This window comes from Leopardus geoffroyi, chromosome A3 (genome assembly GCF_018350155.1).
Source record: "Leopardus geoffroyi isolate Oge1 chromosome A3, O.geoffroyi_Oge1_pat1.0, whole genome shotgun sequence".
In the NCBI taxonomy this organism is placed as follows: domain Eukaryota; kingdom Metazoa; phylum Chordata; class Mammalia; order Carnivora; family Felidae; genus Leopardus; species Leopardus geoffroyi.
Window position 1 is genome coordinate 133811669 of NC_059336.1, and position 15040 is coordinate 133826708.

General features: G+C 49.1%; 1 protein-coding gene across 10 annotated transcripts in view; it reads right to left on the bottom strand.

Annotated features, from left to right (window-relative positions):
• ASAP2 (ArfGAP with SH3 domain, ankyrin repeat and PH domain 2) overlaps window positions 1-15040 on the bottom strand; it is a 174023-nt gene that overhangs the window by 103744 nt on the left and 55239 nt on the right. For 9 of the 10 annotated variants that reach the window (XM_045447775.1, XM_045447774.1, XM_045447773.1 and 6 more), the window contains exon 2: window positions 7591-7663. In XM_045447775.1, coding sequence (XP_045303731.1) covers window positions 7591-7663 — 73 coding nt within the window. Of the gene's footprint in view, window positions 1-7590; window positions 7664-10475; window positions 10563-15040 lie in introns of those variants that run through there. The other variant, XM_045447771.1, reaches the window with a different exon arrangement.

Here is a 15040-nt window from a genome sequence, read left to right on the forward strand (position 1 = left end):
ACCCGTGTGCTCTTATCCTAAACCACACTGCCTCCAAGAATTGGTCAGTGACCTCAAGGACCTGCCTTCTAATTGAGAAGCAGAGGTCAACAGACATAGAACTATTAGAGAATAATAAAGAGCAATATTTAAAGGGTAAATAATGCCTGTTTATTAGGTACTCTTATTTCTGGCTGAACGAGAGTCAAAACGGATTCAACTGCAAGACTCAGAATTCAGAGGTGAGGTGTGGAAGGCAGAAGAATGTCTGCACTCGCCCCAAAGATGTGCACATCCTAATCCCTGGACCTATTCCAAATCCCTGGACCTATTCCTAATCCCTGGACCTAATTCCTAGATGTCCTGCTGCCTGACAAATGGGAATTGAGGTTGCAAGTGAAATTTATAAGTTGTGAATCAGCTGACTCTGGGCTGGGGAGATTATCCTGGGTCATCAGCATTGCCCAGTGTGACCACAGGGTCTTTACCTGCACAAGCAGGAGGCAGAAAACTCAGTATCGGCTGCGGACAAAACTGTGCCGTGTTCTTCCTGCACCTACGCTTGTATCTCGAAGCCCCACCCCCAGCGTGATGGTATGCGGAGGGAGGGCTTTGGGAGATAATGAGGTCTGGATGAGGTCACTGGGGTGGGGCTCTCCCGATGGGCATCCTCGCGTTCCACCACGTGAGGACACAGAGCCAAGGCAGCCGTCTGCAAGCCAGGGAGAGAGCCTTCACCACAACCCAGCCGTGTGGACACCATGCTCTCAGGCTTCCGGCCTCTACGACCAAGAGACACACAGGTCTGTGGTTTAAGCCACCCAGTGTGGTGTTCTGTCATGGCAGCCTGTGCAGAATAAGAGTCACAGTGACAGGGTGTGAAAAAGACTCTACCGGCCATCGCTGGCTTTAAAGAGGGAAGGCCACAAACCAAGGAATGCAGGCAGCCTCTGAAAGCGGGACAAGGCAAGGAAGTGCCTGTCCCCTGGGCCTCCAGGAAGGAGCTCTGCCAACACCCCCACTTCAGCCCCATGAGACCCATCTCGGACTCGTGACCTCCAGAGCCGTGAGACACGTTTGTCGGTTTCCTGTTCATTTCAAGTTTTTGCGAAAGCTGTGTATCAGATCACTTTATTCCTGCATCCTCTCAGTTGTTTCCTCCCTTTATATGCTCCTTTCCTTTCCTACCTGGCGAGATCTGGCTTCACGCTCCTTTTTCCAGGATCTTTCTGCGGTCTTTGTCCAGTGTCAGTCTAGCAATAACCACCTCGCCAGGGTGAAGGCCACACGGACAGCTGTGACGCTCGCCTTCTCCCACCACCGTGTATGCGCTGGGTGCAGATAACGTACGTCTACCTGTAGAGCTGGAGTACTCCACCAGTTTGCTGACCTTTGTAGTGTCCTCACACTACGTCATCCTTGCGGACGGGCACGGCTCGGACACTGTGCTTCTGTCTCAGCTCTTTGGAAAGAGGGGAAGCATCTTCCTGTGAACGCGGGAAGGTGCACTGAAATGCCTTTTACAGTTCTTGGACCGGTCAGAAGTCACAAAGGGACTGAACTTCATCTTGGCCCCTGGGGCTTCAGCGATGGCCACAAAAGGGAAGAAATAAATTTATCATTTAAGGCATTCCGTTGATGGCAAGTCGTTGTGGCAGCCATGGAAGACTAATACAAGAGAGTAAAGAAGGCCAACTCCGGGTCCAGTGTCGGCTTGATGGAGATGGGTGGGGAAGGGTGGGCAGGTTTTCAACAGGTACCTGGGTCAGGAGGGACCAGGGAATGGGGCCAGATGGCAGACAGCATGCAAAGACAGATACGGTCATGACATGCTGATGAAGCAGGGACAGGTCAACCAGCCTGGAACAGAGACACTGGGGACAGCTGGAGATCAGTTAGAGGTCAGATGGGGCCAATCCGTGACCAATCAGGAAAGCAGGCAGGGAAGTCCCGGCCTCAGAGAAATTAAGGAACGCAAGATGGGAAAGGTATGTGGCAGGATCAGGCATAAATGGGGAGTTCTTGTTGTTATTCTTCCAATCACACATGAAATGAGTGGTCTTCCTCAGCAAGCAGTTGCCTTAGGACATTAAGCACTCCAAGGATCTGGAACTGGGAACCACCTGCCCCCAGGGGCAGAAAGAGTGCACACTCACAATGCTCCTGAGCGACTGTGGTCACCCACGGCTAATCCCATCCAGAATGCGCCCCACTGATCTCTGATGTCTACTGTTATCCTTAGTCACACCCCTCTACCAAAAATATTCAAGAGAATGTATTACTAAAAGCAGTTCTAGAGAAGAGTTTTCCAAAATGCTGTGAACAGTGTCAGCAGCATCACAGGAAAAGGCATAGGGTTTCCTCAGGTGACTTTTTTGAAGCAGGACAACACTGCCCTGAAATAAAGACTTCAGGATCAGTACTCTGACTTCAAAATAATTCAGACTCATGGCCTTATAATAACTCAAGCTTGGCATGATCTATTAGATGGGTAAAAAAGATCACAGAAATAGGAGGTCCCCCAAGGTCAGGCTAACAGCCTGCTGTGTGGCACCTCTGGAAGGACACAGGTTGGGTGCCCAGAGTACAATGTTAAAATTCCAGAACCAACTTCTCAACTTGCTCACGCCTCAGTTTCCTCTAATAAAGTGGCAAAATGTCACTTCGAGCAGACAGAAGAGAACGTGCAAAGGGAAGAAGGCACAAATACTGGCATGCTGGGGGAAACTCAAGCTATTCCAAAGACAGGCACAGAGAAGGGACCCCTGGACAGGTGGCCTGGGGCCAGGGGGGCCGGGGGGGGGGGGAGCCAGGGGCTCGGTCTGCATCTGGTCTTCTGCTGTGCTTAACTAAGTGGAGGCTTATGTTGGATTGAGGAAGGGAGTCAGTGGCAATTTCATAAGCAAACAAATCTGGAAAAGGTTAGGACATCTCCTCTCACAATCCACATTAGCATGTTAAAATCTTCAGCTAGTCCTGCCGGAGTAGACACCTGCTTACCTGTGCTTTTACCCCAATTTCCCTAAGATTCTAGAGCCCATGAAGGCCTCCCTCATCTCTCCCAGGCTCTGAACTCCCCTTCACAAACATCAAAGTGGATAATGTGAAAACACCGCAGAGTTCTGAGCAGAGAAGTGGCATCACTAGGCTCTATTTTTTTTTTTAACTTTTGCTTTTAATGTTTATTCATTTTTTTGAGAGAGAGAGAGACTGAGCGTGAATGGGGGAAGAGCAGATAGAGAGGGAGACACAGAATCCGAAGAGGCTCCAGGCTCTGAGCTGTCAGCACCAAGCCTGACACGGGGCTCGAAGTCACAGACCGTGAGATCATGACCTGAGCCGAAGTCGGACACTTAACTGACTGAGCCACCTGGAGGCCCCCACTAGGCTCTATTTTAGAAAATGACTCTGGGGCAGGTAAAGGAAGGGGGTTTGTGGCCCACGCTCAACAACAGAGGTGAGAAAGGCGGATGAGACATGAGTGTTACTAAATTCATACAGTCTTGCTTCCTGACACCAATGTGTTTACGCCTCCTCCCTCTATGCTTGTTGAAAGCTACAAGGCACAGCACTGGGCCAGCCTATGGGGACACACATGTCCTTCTCAGGACTGGTGGCAGTCACGTGGCCAACGTCTGCACGAGAAGCGCAGTGCTCCATTTTTATTTCTGATCAGAACAGCCTTCTTGACATATGACTTTAAAATCACTTTTGAACCTGATCAGATTTAGGCTCTTTGTTATTTCCTTTTAAATAGAAAATAATTTCCTACGTATGTTTACTTCCAGTTACATGTTAGCCAATGATAATTCTAATTCCACTTCTTTCTTGCATAAAATCAGCAGTTGTCAGGTAATCAATCAATGTTTATGCAAAGGCAAGCTAAAGATGGTGGCTTGTGTTTTTGCTTTGTTTTTTATACACCGCAGAGGACTCAGGCACATCTAGATGAGGCTTTCCACTGTGGCACTGATGACCCTCTGGGCCAGCTAATTCATTGCTGGGAACTGTCCTGTGCACTGTAGGACCTTCAGCAGCATCCCTGGCCTCTACCGTAAGGTGCCAACAGCACGCGCACAAGGCCCCCACACGTGTGCACACGCACCTCTCAGGTGTTCATACCAAACGGGGGGTGCAAGACCACCCTGGCTGAGAACCACTGATCTGCATCCTAACCCAACTGCATTATCTCAGAGCCAAGGAAACCAGGGCTACAAAGTGCTAAGTGAGCTGCCCCAGGGCACAACAGCGAGGGCCACAAAGTCCAGGTCCAAAAAGCTTTCGAATTCAGTCAGGACAAGCTCAGTCACAAACCACTTAAGTCCCTCCCACCTCTTCTTTGCTTTCTTGAATTTCTTTCACATCCATTTGGAAGTTAGCCATAAACAACTTAATACCTGTCTAATCATTTTAACATCAATACATTACAATATATGAAATATGGAAAGTGAAAGGAGGAAAAATATCTATAAAGTCAAAATGCTAAAGCAATCATTTTTTAGCAAATTTCCCCCAAATATTTTATATATATATACATGCACAGGGACATATGTACACACATACATACCATATACACTGTAGGTACACATACATGTGTGTATAATCTGTTTCCCTTAGAATTTCAGTGGACTCTCTCAATCTGAGATCTTAAATCTTTCTTTAGTTCTGAGAATTTTTCAGCTATTACTTTTTCAAAAATTTCCCTTTTTATTTTTTTTCATTATTTATTTTTGAAAGAGAGAGAGAGAGAGAGAGAGAGAATGTGCACACACAAGTAGGGAAGGGGTAGAGAGAGAGGAGGACAGAGGATCTGAAGCAGGCTCTGAGCTGCCAGCACAGAGCCCAAAGGGGGGCTGGAACCCACAAATCACAAGATCACGACCTGAGCCAAAGTCAGATGCCCAACCACTGAGCCACCCAGGTGCCCCCACTTTTCCATTTTCTCTTCCCTCTTCTGGAAGTCCTTTTGGGTGGATGCTGATAGTGACCCCTCTGAATCTATTTTCTGTGGCTCCTGAGTTTTACTTTACAGTGTCCATCCCTTAAGCTCATGTTCCGGCAACAGGGGGCCTCACAGACCACCCTCCCCCTCTCCTATGTGTACAGCCTGCTAAATATTTAGCAGATTTTAGTTTTTATTTCAACAATTACATGTTTTTCTACTTCCAAGCCTTCCGCTGGTTCTTTTTCACTAGTACCTTTTCTGTTTCAGTAACTTAATAACCTCCTTTGCCTTTCTAAGGGTGTTAATCATATACTCTTATTTTAAAGTCCTGTTCTAATTTAGTTTCCTCGAGTGTGAGCTCTTCAGTTTCTTGATTGGGGGCCTGTCAAATGTTAGGCTATTCTTTTTTTTTTTTTCTTTTTCTTTTTCTTTCTTTTTTTTTTTTTTTTATTTAAACTTTTTTTTTTTTTTTTTTCAACGTTTATTTATTTTTGGGACAGAGAGAGACAGAGCATGAACGGGGGAGGGGCAGAGAGAGAGGGAGACACAGAATCGGAAACAGGCTCCAGGCTCTGAGCCATCAGCCCAGAGCCTGACGCGGGGCTCGAACTCACGGACCGCGAGATCGTGACCTGGCTGAAGTCGGACGCTTAACCGACTGCGCCACCCAGGCGTAGGCTATTCTTAATAGCATTTTTGAGCACGTAGGAGTGTCTCATTTTGATGAAGTTTAATTTATCAATTTTTTTCTTTGAAGCCATATTGCCTTCTGTGTCCTATCCAAGGAGCCTTGCCCACCCCATGTTGTAAAGATGTTCTCCTATGTGTTCTTTAAACAACTTTTAGTTTTAGTTTTCACAGGTGAATCTATCATCCACTTTGAATTACTGTTTGTGTAGGGTAGAAGAGAGGGCTGTACTGCATTTGTTCTGATGGAAAGATCCAGATGCTCAAGCACCACGTGCTAGAAACACCTTCATTTCCCCAGGGGACTTCCTTGGCAACATGCTGACAAGCAGAAACATCTCAGTAAGGGTCTACTTCCAGGCTTTTTTTTTTTTTTCTTAAGATTTTATTTTTAAGTAATCTCTACAACCAACGTGAGGCTTGAACCCACAACCTCGAGATCAAGGGTCACATGCTCTACAGACTGACCCGGCCAGGCACCCCTACACTTTGTCTTTTGTTCCACTGATCTCTTTGTTGCCCCCCCCCCCCTCCATCAGCAACACTGTCTAGATCACGACTATCTCACAAGACTTGAAGTCAGATGGTTGAAATTCTCCAACTTGTTTTTGTACCCTGATTGCTTGGCATTTTCTGGGTCCTGTGTGTGTTTCCACATAAAGTTTAGAATCAGCTTGTCAATTTCTCCTGCAGGAATTTTGATTAGGATTGTGCTGCATCTTGAGATCAATTTGGGGAGAAAAGACAAAGTAACTACATCGAGTCCTCCAACCCAGGGACATCATACACCTCTCCCGTTTTTCTGGGTCTTTAATTCGGTTTTGTAGTTTTCAACATAGTTCTTGCCTGTCTTTTGTGAAATCTGTTCCTAAACGTCCTTGGCAATTCTTGACTGCAATATCATCTTTGCAGCTGAGGTTTCCTACTGGCCTCTTCTTAATCTTGGCTTGCACTGCCCTCCCTGAGGGGGGCGAAAGCAGTTACTGGAGGTGGTGCTCACAATGGCCGGACGTGGGTGGGGGCAGGCTTGGGTGCAAGAGGCACTTCCAGACCCTTCTGCGCCCCTCCTTCCTCTTAGCCCTCTGGCATTCCCTGTCCTCCTACTCCATTCACTACTGTCGTAAAGGGAAACACCACGAGGGGGAAGGGGACGATGTACAGCCATCCATGGGCTGACTGCTTCTGTAGGTGCAGACCCTGGGCCCCCTCACCCCCTCTTCCCAGGCCACCAGCCGCGGACAAAGGCAGTGTTTCTGCCCCACTTAGCACTGGTGTGCTCGCCCACAAGCCAGCCGTGCTGTCTGCAATCCATCACCTTGCTCAGCCTCTCTGGGAGCCCTCACAACCCCCAGTCCTCCAAGGCTGCCACTTGCTTGTTTCTGGGGGAAACCACATTGTCACTTAATGACTTAAAAAAATTATTTTCGGGGCACCTGGGTGGCTCAGCCGGTTAAGCATCTGACTCTTGATCTCAGCTCAGGTCATGAACTCACGGTTCAAAAAAAGTTTTGGTCCCGATCAGACGTTACTTGGAGCAGTTGATTGTGCTTTTACGTTAACAGTATCCGAAACAAGAAGGCCGAGGACTGGAGAAGAGAAATGGAGGGGCCACGCTGACATGAGTAACACACAGACCGCACAACCGAGGCTGGAATGAGGCCGGCGTTCCTGCTGACCAGTCAGACAAAGCTGGTTCATGCAGGACGGTAGCTCATGCAGGACGGAAAACCCAGCTGCACTTCAGGGAACAGGAGGCAGCGCAGGAGAAAGCTGGGGGTGGAAGGTGAACCACCGGGCCAGATCAGACAATTTACAGAACAAAACACACTCCTAAAAGCTAAATATCCCAAATCAACTTGACAATGCACACGCCTAGAAGAAAAGGTTTGGTTTCATCAATGGTGATCACCATCATGGCACCAGTACTGCTAACGTGAGGATTTGCACAAGGAAACCGCTAGGAAAGGACGTGTACTCACCCAGCCCAGAGATATTTATTGCTTTCACGGATTTCTTCATCTTGTAAAGAACCATCCGGTCCACGTCCAAAGCCTAAAACATAGAGAAGTGCATAATTAAAACGTGTTTGAGCTCAGATCACGACTATCAGAGAATGGCCTTGTGAGAGCCACTCTGGAGGCCCCTGCGGAACTGTTTCCGTGGCACAAAGCCCCAGCGTGCGGCTCAGTGTGAAGACGGAGTCATCCCCATACGAGTTAAGAGTTAACCCGGACCAACTCCACTCCCACCAAGCCTCAATCCTCCCTGTGAACAAGCAAGGCTCGGGAGTCTGCCAGGGGCTCCTTCCGGACACAGGCCAAGGACAGGGAGCAGGGGGAGCGACGGGGGGCGGGGGGGCAGATCTGTCACAAGTGTGTCCCCACCCTGGCAAGACCGCCAACGCGCAGGCCAGACAGCCCCCCCACTCAGAGGCAGAGCTGTCTGGTGGGAGGCAAACCCACTCTGGATTTGGAAAGACCCAGACGGGAATTTGTTTGGGGTTGGAAGGCATGTTCTGCCTAACCCTTTTCTAGCCTAGATTTCTCTTCCAGAACCAGGGATAACAATTCCTACTTCGCCGGGTTGAACGATTAATTAGACACACCTAAGTCTTTAATATTCCTCTATGACGCTCCATTTGCTTTCACACCTTAACAGACCAACCACTACACGGCGGTAGCATGCGGCCCTTACAACGCCTAGCACGTAGCAAGTGCTCACGGAATACCTGCTCAGTGACTGATCAAATCAGGGGTCTGAATTACAGCTCTACTTCCACAAAAGGCACAGGTGTCAAATTTCCCTTTAACCCAACTGAACACCCCAGAAGAGCAACGTGTCACTTTCAGTGGTGACAGGCGGAAGAGAGCATCTGTAACCTGGGATAGTGACACCCATCACGCAGGTTACCGTAAAGAAACTAAGAACTCCAGGGCAAGTGCTGAGCCCCAAATCTGGTATACACTCGATGACGTTATTATTACTCGTCGTGAGATTTAATCACAAAACCCTGCAACAGACTGTCATCAGAAACAGAGCACACGGCCTCAGAGCAACAGCACAGTCCTTCCCTGCCAGGCTTCCCGAATCACCTTCCATATCAGCATCCTAAGTCCTATTCGAAAGCGACAAGGACTCTTTTAGCAGAGGCTAAGAACAGATGTGATTGGTGCTGACAATTACTAAATAGAAAAATGATCACCAGGCAGCAGACAGTTGACAGAGTGGTTACAATAAAAAGAGAAACTGTATTTTAGTTTTTATATGTTTGATTTATTTGGGGGGTGGGAGGGAACAGTGTGAGCAGGGGAGGGGCAGAGAGAGAGGGAGACACAGAATCCGAAGCGGGCTCCAGGCTCTGAGCTGTCAGCACACAGCCCGACGCGGGGCTCGAACTCACAAACTGCGAGATCATGACCTGAGCTGAAGTCAGACGCTCAACCGACTGAGCCACCCAGGCGCCCCGAGAAGTTGCATTTTAAAAAGCATTATTTTCTGACACACTGGAGGAAGAGGTAGGCATGAACGGCCACAAAGATGTCGAAATTTCTCGTAGAGAGCTAGCTCTTATTTTCCTAGGTCATTTCTCATCCGTTCCAGACCTTCCCTTGAGATGTGAAAAGGGATTTGGAAAAAGTACATAACCAGTGAACTCCCTCCCGAAGACTCATCACTTTCTACTCCCCACTCTGCCACCCAGCAGGCAGTGCCCTCCAGCGTGTGCACCGACCTGTTGGGTTCTACCAGGGGCCACAAGAAGATGGGATGGATCTGCTCAGGGCTGGTTAGAAACACTGGCTCCCAAAGCTTTATCGACCGCACGTCAGAGAGTACGACAGGTCAGCGCACTCATCACAGCTGTGGAAGGTCCTGACCCCCACGTGAAGGGCCATGACTGAAAAACACATTCGATCTAACCGACATCTACTCCAGCACTTGGAGAGAATTCGGTCGGGAATCGCGACTGCACTCAAATAATGAAGCCTGCTCCTCCTCCTGAAGCTTCCCACAGACAGCAGAAGGCAGCCCCCCAGCCCGGTTAGCCTACACGGTAACAGAAGTCAGCCAATATTCTCATGAAGCCCTTTCTGCGGGCTGGGAGGAGGAGTGAACGGAGAAAACACAGGAGAGAAACGCGGAACAGGAATCTGAGGGGCCACTCCCAGCCCACGACGCTGGCGCTATTTCCGCACGTCCCCAGTATGAGGCCTCGACTCCGTAGCAGCTTTAAAAGCTCCTCACGATCTGGCCCCCATTACTTCTCCAGCATCGTCTCTGGACCCCTGCCCCAAGCGCACCTGAAGTTCCGTCCCAACGAACTCCTGCAGCCCCTCCCAACCTTCTTCCTCCTCTTTATTTCTAACACTGTGTGCTCTTCCCTGCCTCCTCTTGACCCCTTAGTTTTACCCCGGCTTTGCGAGTTGACTTGGAGGCAGGTCCTCCTCCTGAAAGCCTCCTCAGACAGGTTAGGTACTCACCCAGACTTTTCCCGTAACCCTGTGCTTACTCAATAGTTCGCCTGATGAAATTTAGTGAGGACCTACTATGTGCTAAGTACTAAGCGAGGTGTCCCAGACACAACAGGTGAGCAAAACAGGGCCACGCCCATGCCTGCATGGAGTTCACAATGTAGCCGGATAATGCCCTAGAGAAACACAAAGCCAGAAGCCCAGGACTCTCACGTAACTGCTTTTCCATTTGTGCCGCTCACCTCAAGACCCGCGCTTCCTAGCCAATGTACCTACAACAGCACGTGTCCACTGAGCCTGGAAATACGGCCAGTACCACACAGTCAAATGATAATATTTTGGACATGTTAGGTTAAAGAAGATATTAATACGATTGATTTTATGTTTCTTGTTACCTTTTTCAGAGATCTCCCGTAAGGGCAGGATGCTCTCCGCTCTGTCCCCAGTGCCCAGCACAAAGCTGACATGGGACGGGACTCAGAGAGCAGCTCCGTCCGTGACCGTGAGACCAGAAAGGCAGGCAGGGACACAGAGGCTGGCAAGGGTATCCGGCTGAGCCTGCAGACAGTGGGCAGCTACCGAAGGTTCTCAGGCAGGGAGAATGGAGAGCTGTACTTGAAGGTCACTCAAGCCACAGTGGGAACAATGGATCTGAGCAGGCAGGAAGTAGACTCAGGGAACGGATACCCAACAAGGAAGGGCCCGGCTGGGACCCATGATTAGGAAGCCATATGGGACTGGTACAGGGCAGCAGACATTCTGGAAAAGTCAGCGTGTGCCCAGGGAGATCTATTCGGCCTCCTCAACTGAGTTTAGCTCTCCAGGCTCTGGCACTCCCACAAATGACAGAACAATCTTCTGTCCACAGGGCTTTTGCTCAATTGTGCCGAGAAAACTGTGGACCAGACTAGCCCTATACACCTCAGTGCGGAAGGCCGACCACAGATGAAATAGGCTTCATAACATTGCTCAACGCTGGCAAGTTTCCTCCCACGTCGTCCTGTGGGGCACACCCCTCCCTGATTTTTTCCTGCATAAAAGTCTTGTAAAAATAGGCCACCATATGGAATATTCTACCTCTGTTATTAAAGGGGATGTGCTGTTTCCTGAACTCAGGGGAAGAGTGGATAAACGGTAACCGCTGCATTTCTGCAGTCTGTTAAGAAGAGCCTGGAAAGAAAGGTAAGGTAGGCGGAGAGGTAATTTTAAATTAAAACTGCAAGAGGGAAAAGCAATTACCTCCCCACTCAAAACCACGCCCTTCATTACGGAGCATATTTACAGATAATTAAGATTAAGCTTGGGCAGGAGAAGTCGGAATGATTAAGACTGAGTGCCAGAAATAGTCTTCCGTCAATTACAAATAAAAACAGCACCGGAAACCTGAAACAACAAAATAGCAAAACTGGAGAGCCTCAAGGAACCAAAGGGGTCCACCAATCGGGCTGAGATCCCTAACGGGGGCGCTCCCCCACACCCGCCCTCCCCAAAACTACCCGAGCTAAACAGAAGGAAAAAGAACGGCCACCTTGGTCAGAATGTGTGTGTAAACACTATAAACACAGGCAAAAGCTGAACAGCCACTACGGACCTAGGCGGGGCCGGCACAACAGCTAACGCCTGGCCAAACCCCATTAATCCTGAGGGCCTACACTGCAGCTGACCCTCAGTTTATAAAACAAGTTTCACAGAGTAAATTTATCACATAAACAAGACTGTAGAGATGTGTCTCAAGATATTTTAGAGGAAAATAAACAACGCTTTCCAACCATTCTAAAAGCGCCTCCTTTGATCCCTTGGACCCTTGCATGAAGGGCCAGGGTTCTGGTTCATTCCTGCGAGCAGCTCCCCGTGGTCTCCGCGGCTCGTCCACGGACGCCGGCTCCAGGGAGGGTGCAGGGGGCGTGAGGGGAGCCCTCCCAGGAGGGGACACAACACCATTCACTCTTTTCCTTCTTCACACCTGTGCTGTCCAACAGGGCAGCCGCACAGGAATATGGAAGGTAAACTACAATTTAGTCAGGTAAAAAATCCAGCTCCTGTCTCGCCACCTTTCTCCGGAGCCGAAGCCACATACAACATACCGACCGGGTCTAAACATGCCGCCCGTTTGCTCCTCCTCTGTCCCTGCAGACCCCTCCGTGCACCATCCCCTAACGCTCGGGAGCCCCTGCCTTCATCGAGGGGGGCCTCTCCCTCCTTCCCCCATGGGCAGCGCACAGATATGACCGTGTGACAGCTCTTCTCCCTCTGGAGGGCTGAGGTAGTGTTTGTCCCCAGAGCCTACAGGGAAGTCCATCCTGGCTCAGAGGCACCTACGTCCTGATGCTGGATGGTGGAGGCCAAGTCCACGGTCTGTCTGAGGAGATGAGCCTGGGGCAGGTGGGCACCTACCGGGGGGGCCAGTTTTTGTGCGGCCACGTGCTAAGGATCTGCACAGGTGAATGTTTCCACTCGACAGGACAATGAGGTGGAGGGGAACACTAGCTTTGAATCCCAAGGAAGAAATCTCCCCCGAAAGAATTCCCCTCTTCTGATGAAGAGACGAGTGTTACCAAAGGGTTATACTCCAGAGATAAGATATTTTGAACTTTGTTAATAAAAAACTTGTGGAAATTTATTTTCTCTCTTATTATGTAAGCACCTATATAAGACCCTCACTTTTGCTTCTCGGCCTGCAAAGCCTAAAATGTTCACTGTCTGGCCCTTCACGAAGTCCGCCAACCCCCAGCCCAGAAGATTCACACAAAGGTTTCTCCAATCTTATTGGCCAGCCCAGTCTCCCCTTGGCACAGGACCAGTTTGGCCCCCCAGTTCTCAATTTGAGCCAGCAACGGTGGAGAGCGGCCGGCTTCATCCTGGGAACCCAAAGATGCTGCCATGGGGCAGGAAAGGCCGGGAGACCACGGTCTGGGCCGCCGGGGAGGCATGTTCTACTCTGCTGTCCCGTCATATCTCCCTCGTTCCTTTTGGGAAAGGCTGACCTGAGGGGAAATGACATTTTCGAAAGACACAGACCAAATAAGAAAACAAAGTGACACCCAGATCTGTGCCCCCAAGGATAGCTTTGCCAAGGAAGACTCACGCGGACATCTAGATGGCAGCTTCGTCTCCTCTCCCGCTTGACATTACTTTTGAAGTAACACAGGACATTAATGACAGTGTCAGATATTTCCAGAAGCCTTCTGGGAAGCGCAGCAATGCACTGTGGCCTGCAGGCTCAGTGTAGAGCCAGAGCGATAATGGATCTACCTCCTCCTGGGAATACAGCAGAGGCCTGGGGAACAGCAGGTGTCACGAAGAATTAGGATCAAGTAAATATGAAGCTAAATCAAGCTGCGTGAGACACGTACGCATCAGGGCACACCAGAAGGTCACGCTTGGTATTCTCTAACTCAACTGGGGTTACTCAGAGTATACACACATCTGCACCACAAGGCAAGGATGGTCGTGACCCTCTTCGAAAGAGCCGAAAACGGGACAAACCCACATACCCGGTGACGGTAAAACGCGTGAACCGCTGCAGGGAGACGGACAAACGTTATCCACCCAGAACATAAACGAATTTCACAACAATGTTATGCAAAAGAAGTAAGTTGCAAAAGTATGCAGGCGGTATACGACCGTAAAAATGGAAAGTAGGAAAAACTCGATGATGTTGTTCCTGTTTAGGAACGTTAAGTGTTGCTGATACAACTACAAACAGAAGCGAGGAGAGATGTTGATGGCCCAGATGGGCCGGCGGCTCCTCGGAGGGTGCTGACGGGAAGGCAGGCGAGCACTCCTGGAAGGCTGACGGGGGCCAGGGGTCAGGAAGGGACAAGTGATGGCTGGATGGGTGTTTGCTCATAATCATCCTATAAATTATATCTCCGTGTGTGCGTATGCATACTAATCTGAATAAAAGTAAATTTAAAGCCTTCTCGATGGAAAAGAAATTAAAATCAACTAGAGTCTGGGGAAAGAGCCAGAAAGGCTGCCAAAATGACAATGCCTCACAGGGCACTTTATTAGCTCAGCATTTTGGTCACGCACAACGAGTGAAAGGAACCTAGAGATCGGTCCCCTCGTCCCCTTTCCGAGCCATCTGAGAGCAGACAGCACAAGTTGGTAAGCTGGAGACACAGGTGCACAAGAACCCACGTCAGCCAACTCCTAAAGCAGGCCACCCTTGAGGACCAGCAACCAGAAACGACAGACTTCTTTCATTTTTCTCCAACACGTTGTTTTTACGCCTCAGAACGTCTCGGATTCTGTGCCTAGGTGCCAGCACCAGTGGGGGCAGCCAGGTGAGCATTGATTCAGAGGACAGCCAGCCCCCTCACCCAACCGCCAACTGCACCTTGACCATGTCTTCAATTGCAGGTACTTGCAATAGATGCGTCCAAACCTGGGGGTTGTCATCAGGGAGAGGGGTGCCACCACACCCGGCCCGTGTACATGTGGCTGATCCTGACCCACGTGGGTATATGTGGCACTAAGAACAAAAAAAAACACAATAAAGCGGCTTCCAAAGATCGAAATGCAACAGACCTTTCTCAAAATTCCGTCTTGGGAGGTAGGAAAGTACAAGGTAATTTATTGAACCAACTGAGCCCGCGAGCCTGCGCACACACACTCAACTGTAAGCAAGAAATAAACTTTATAAACTAGAGAGGATAAGCAAGTGTTGCATTGTATACACAAACTGCGTATATAAAGATAACAGGAAACAAATAATCTTTGTTGTCTCAGGGAAAGTTGGGGGACTTTTCGGATTTTTCTACTTTTAAACGTATCATCAACATGAGTACGTTATACTTGAAAAAATTTTTAAAAGGGACTTCAATATCCTACACGGCTATCTTCTTCAGTTGTTTTCACATCAAATAGGATTTAACTCTGAGCACAAAAAAATGTGTCAAAGAAACTGATGAAACAATAAAGAAAAATACTCAAAATTGTGTCTTTCCATACACAA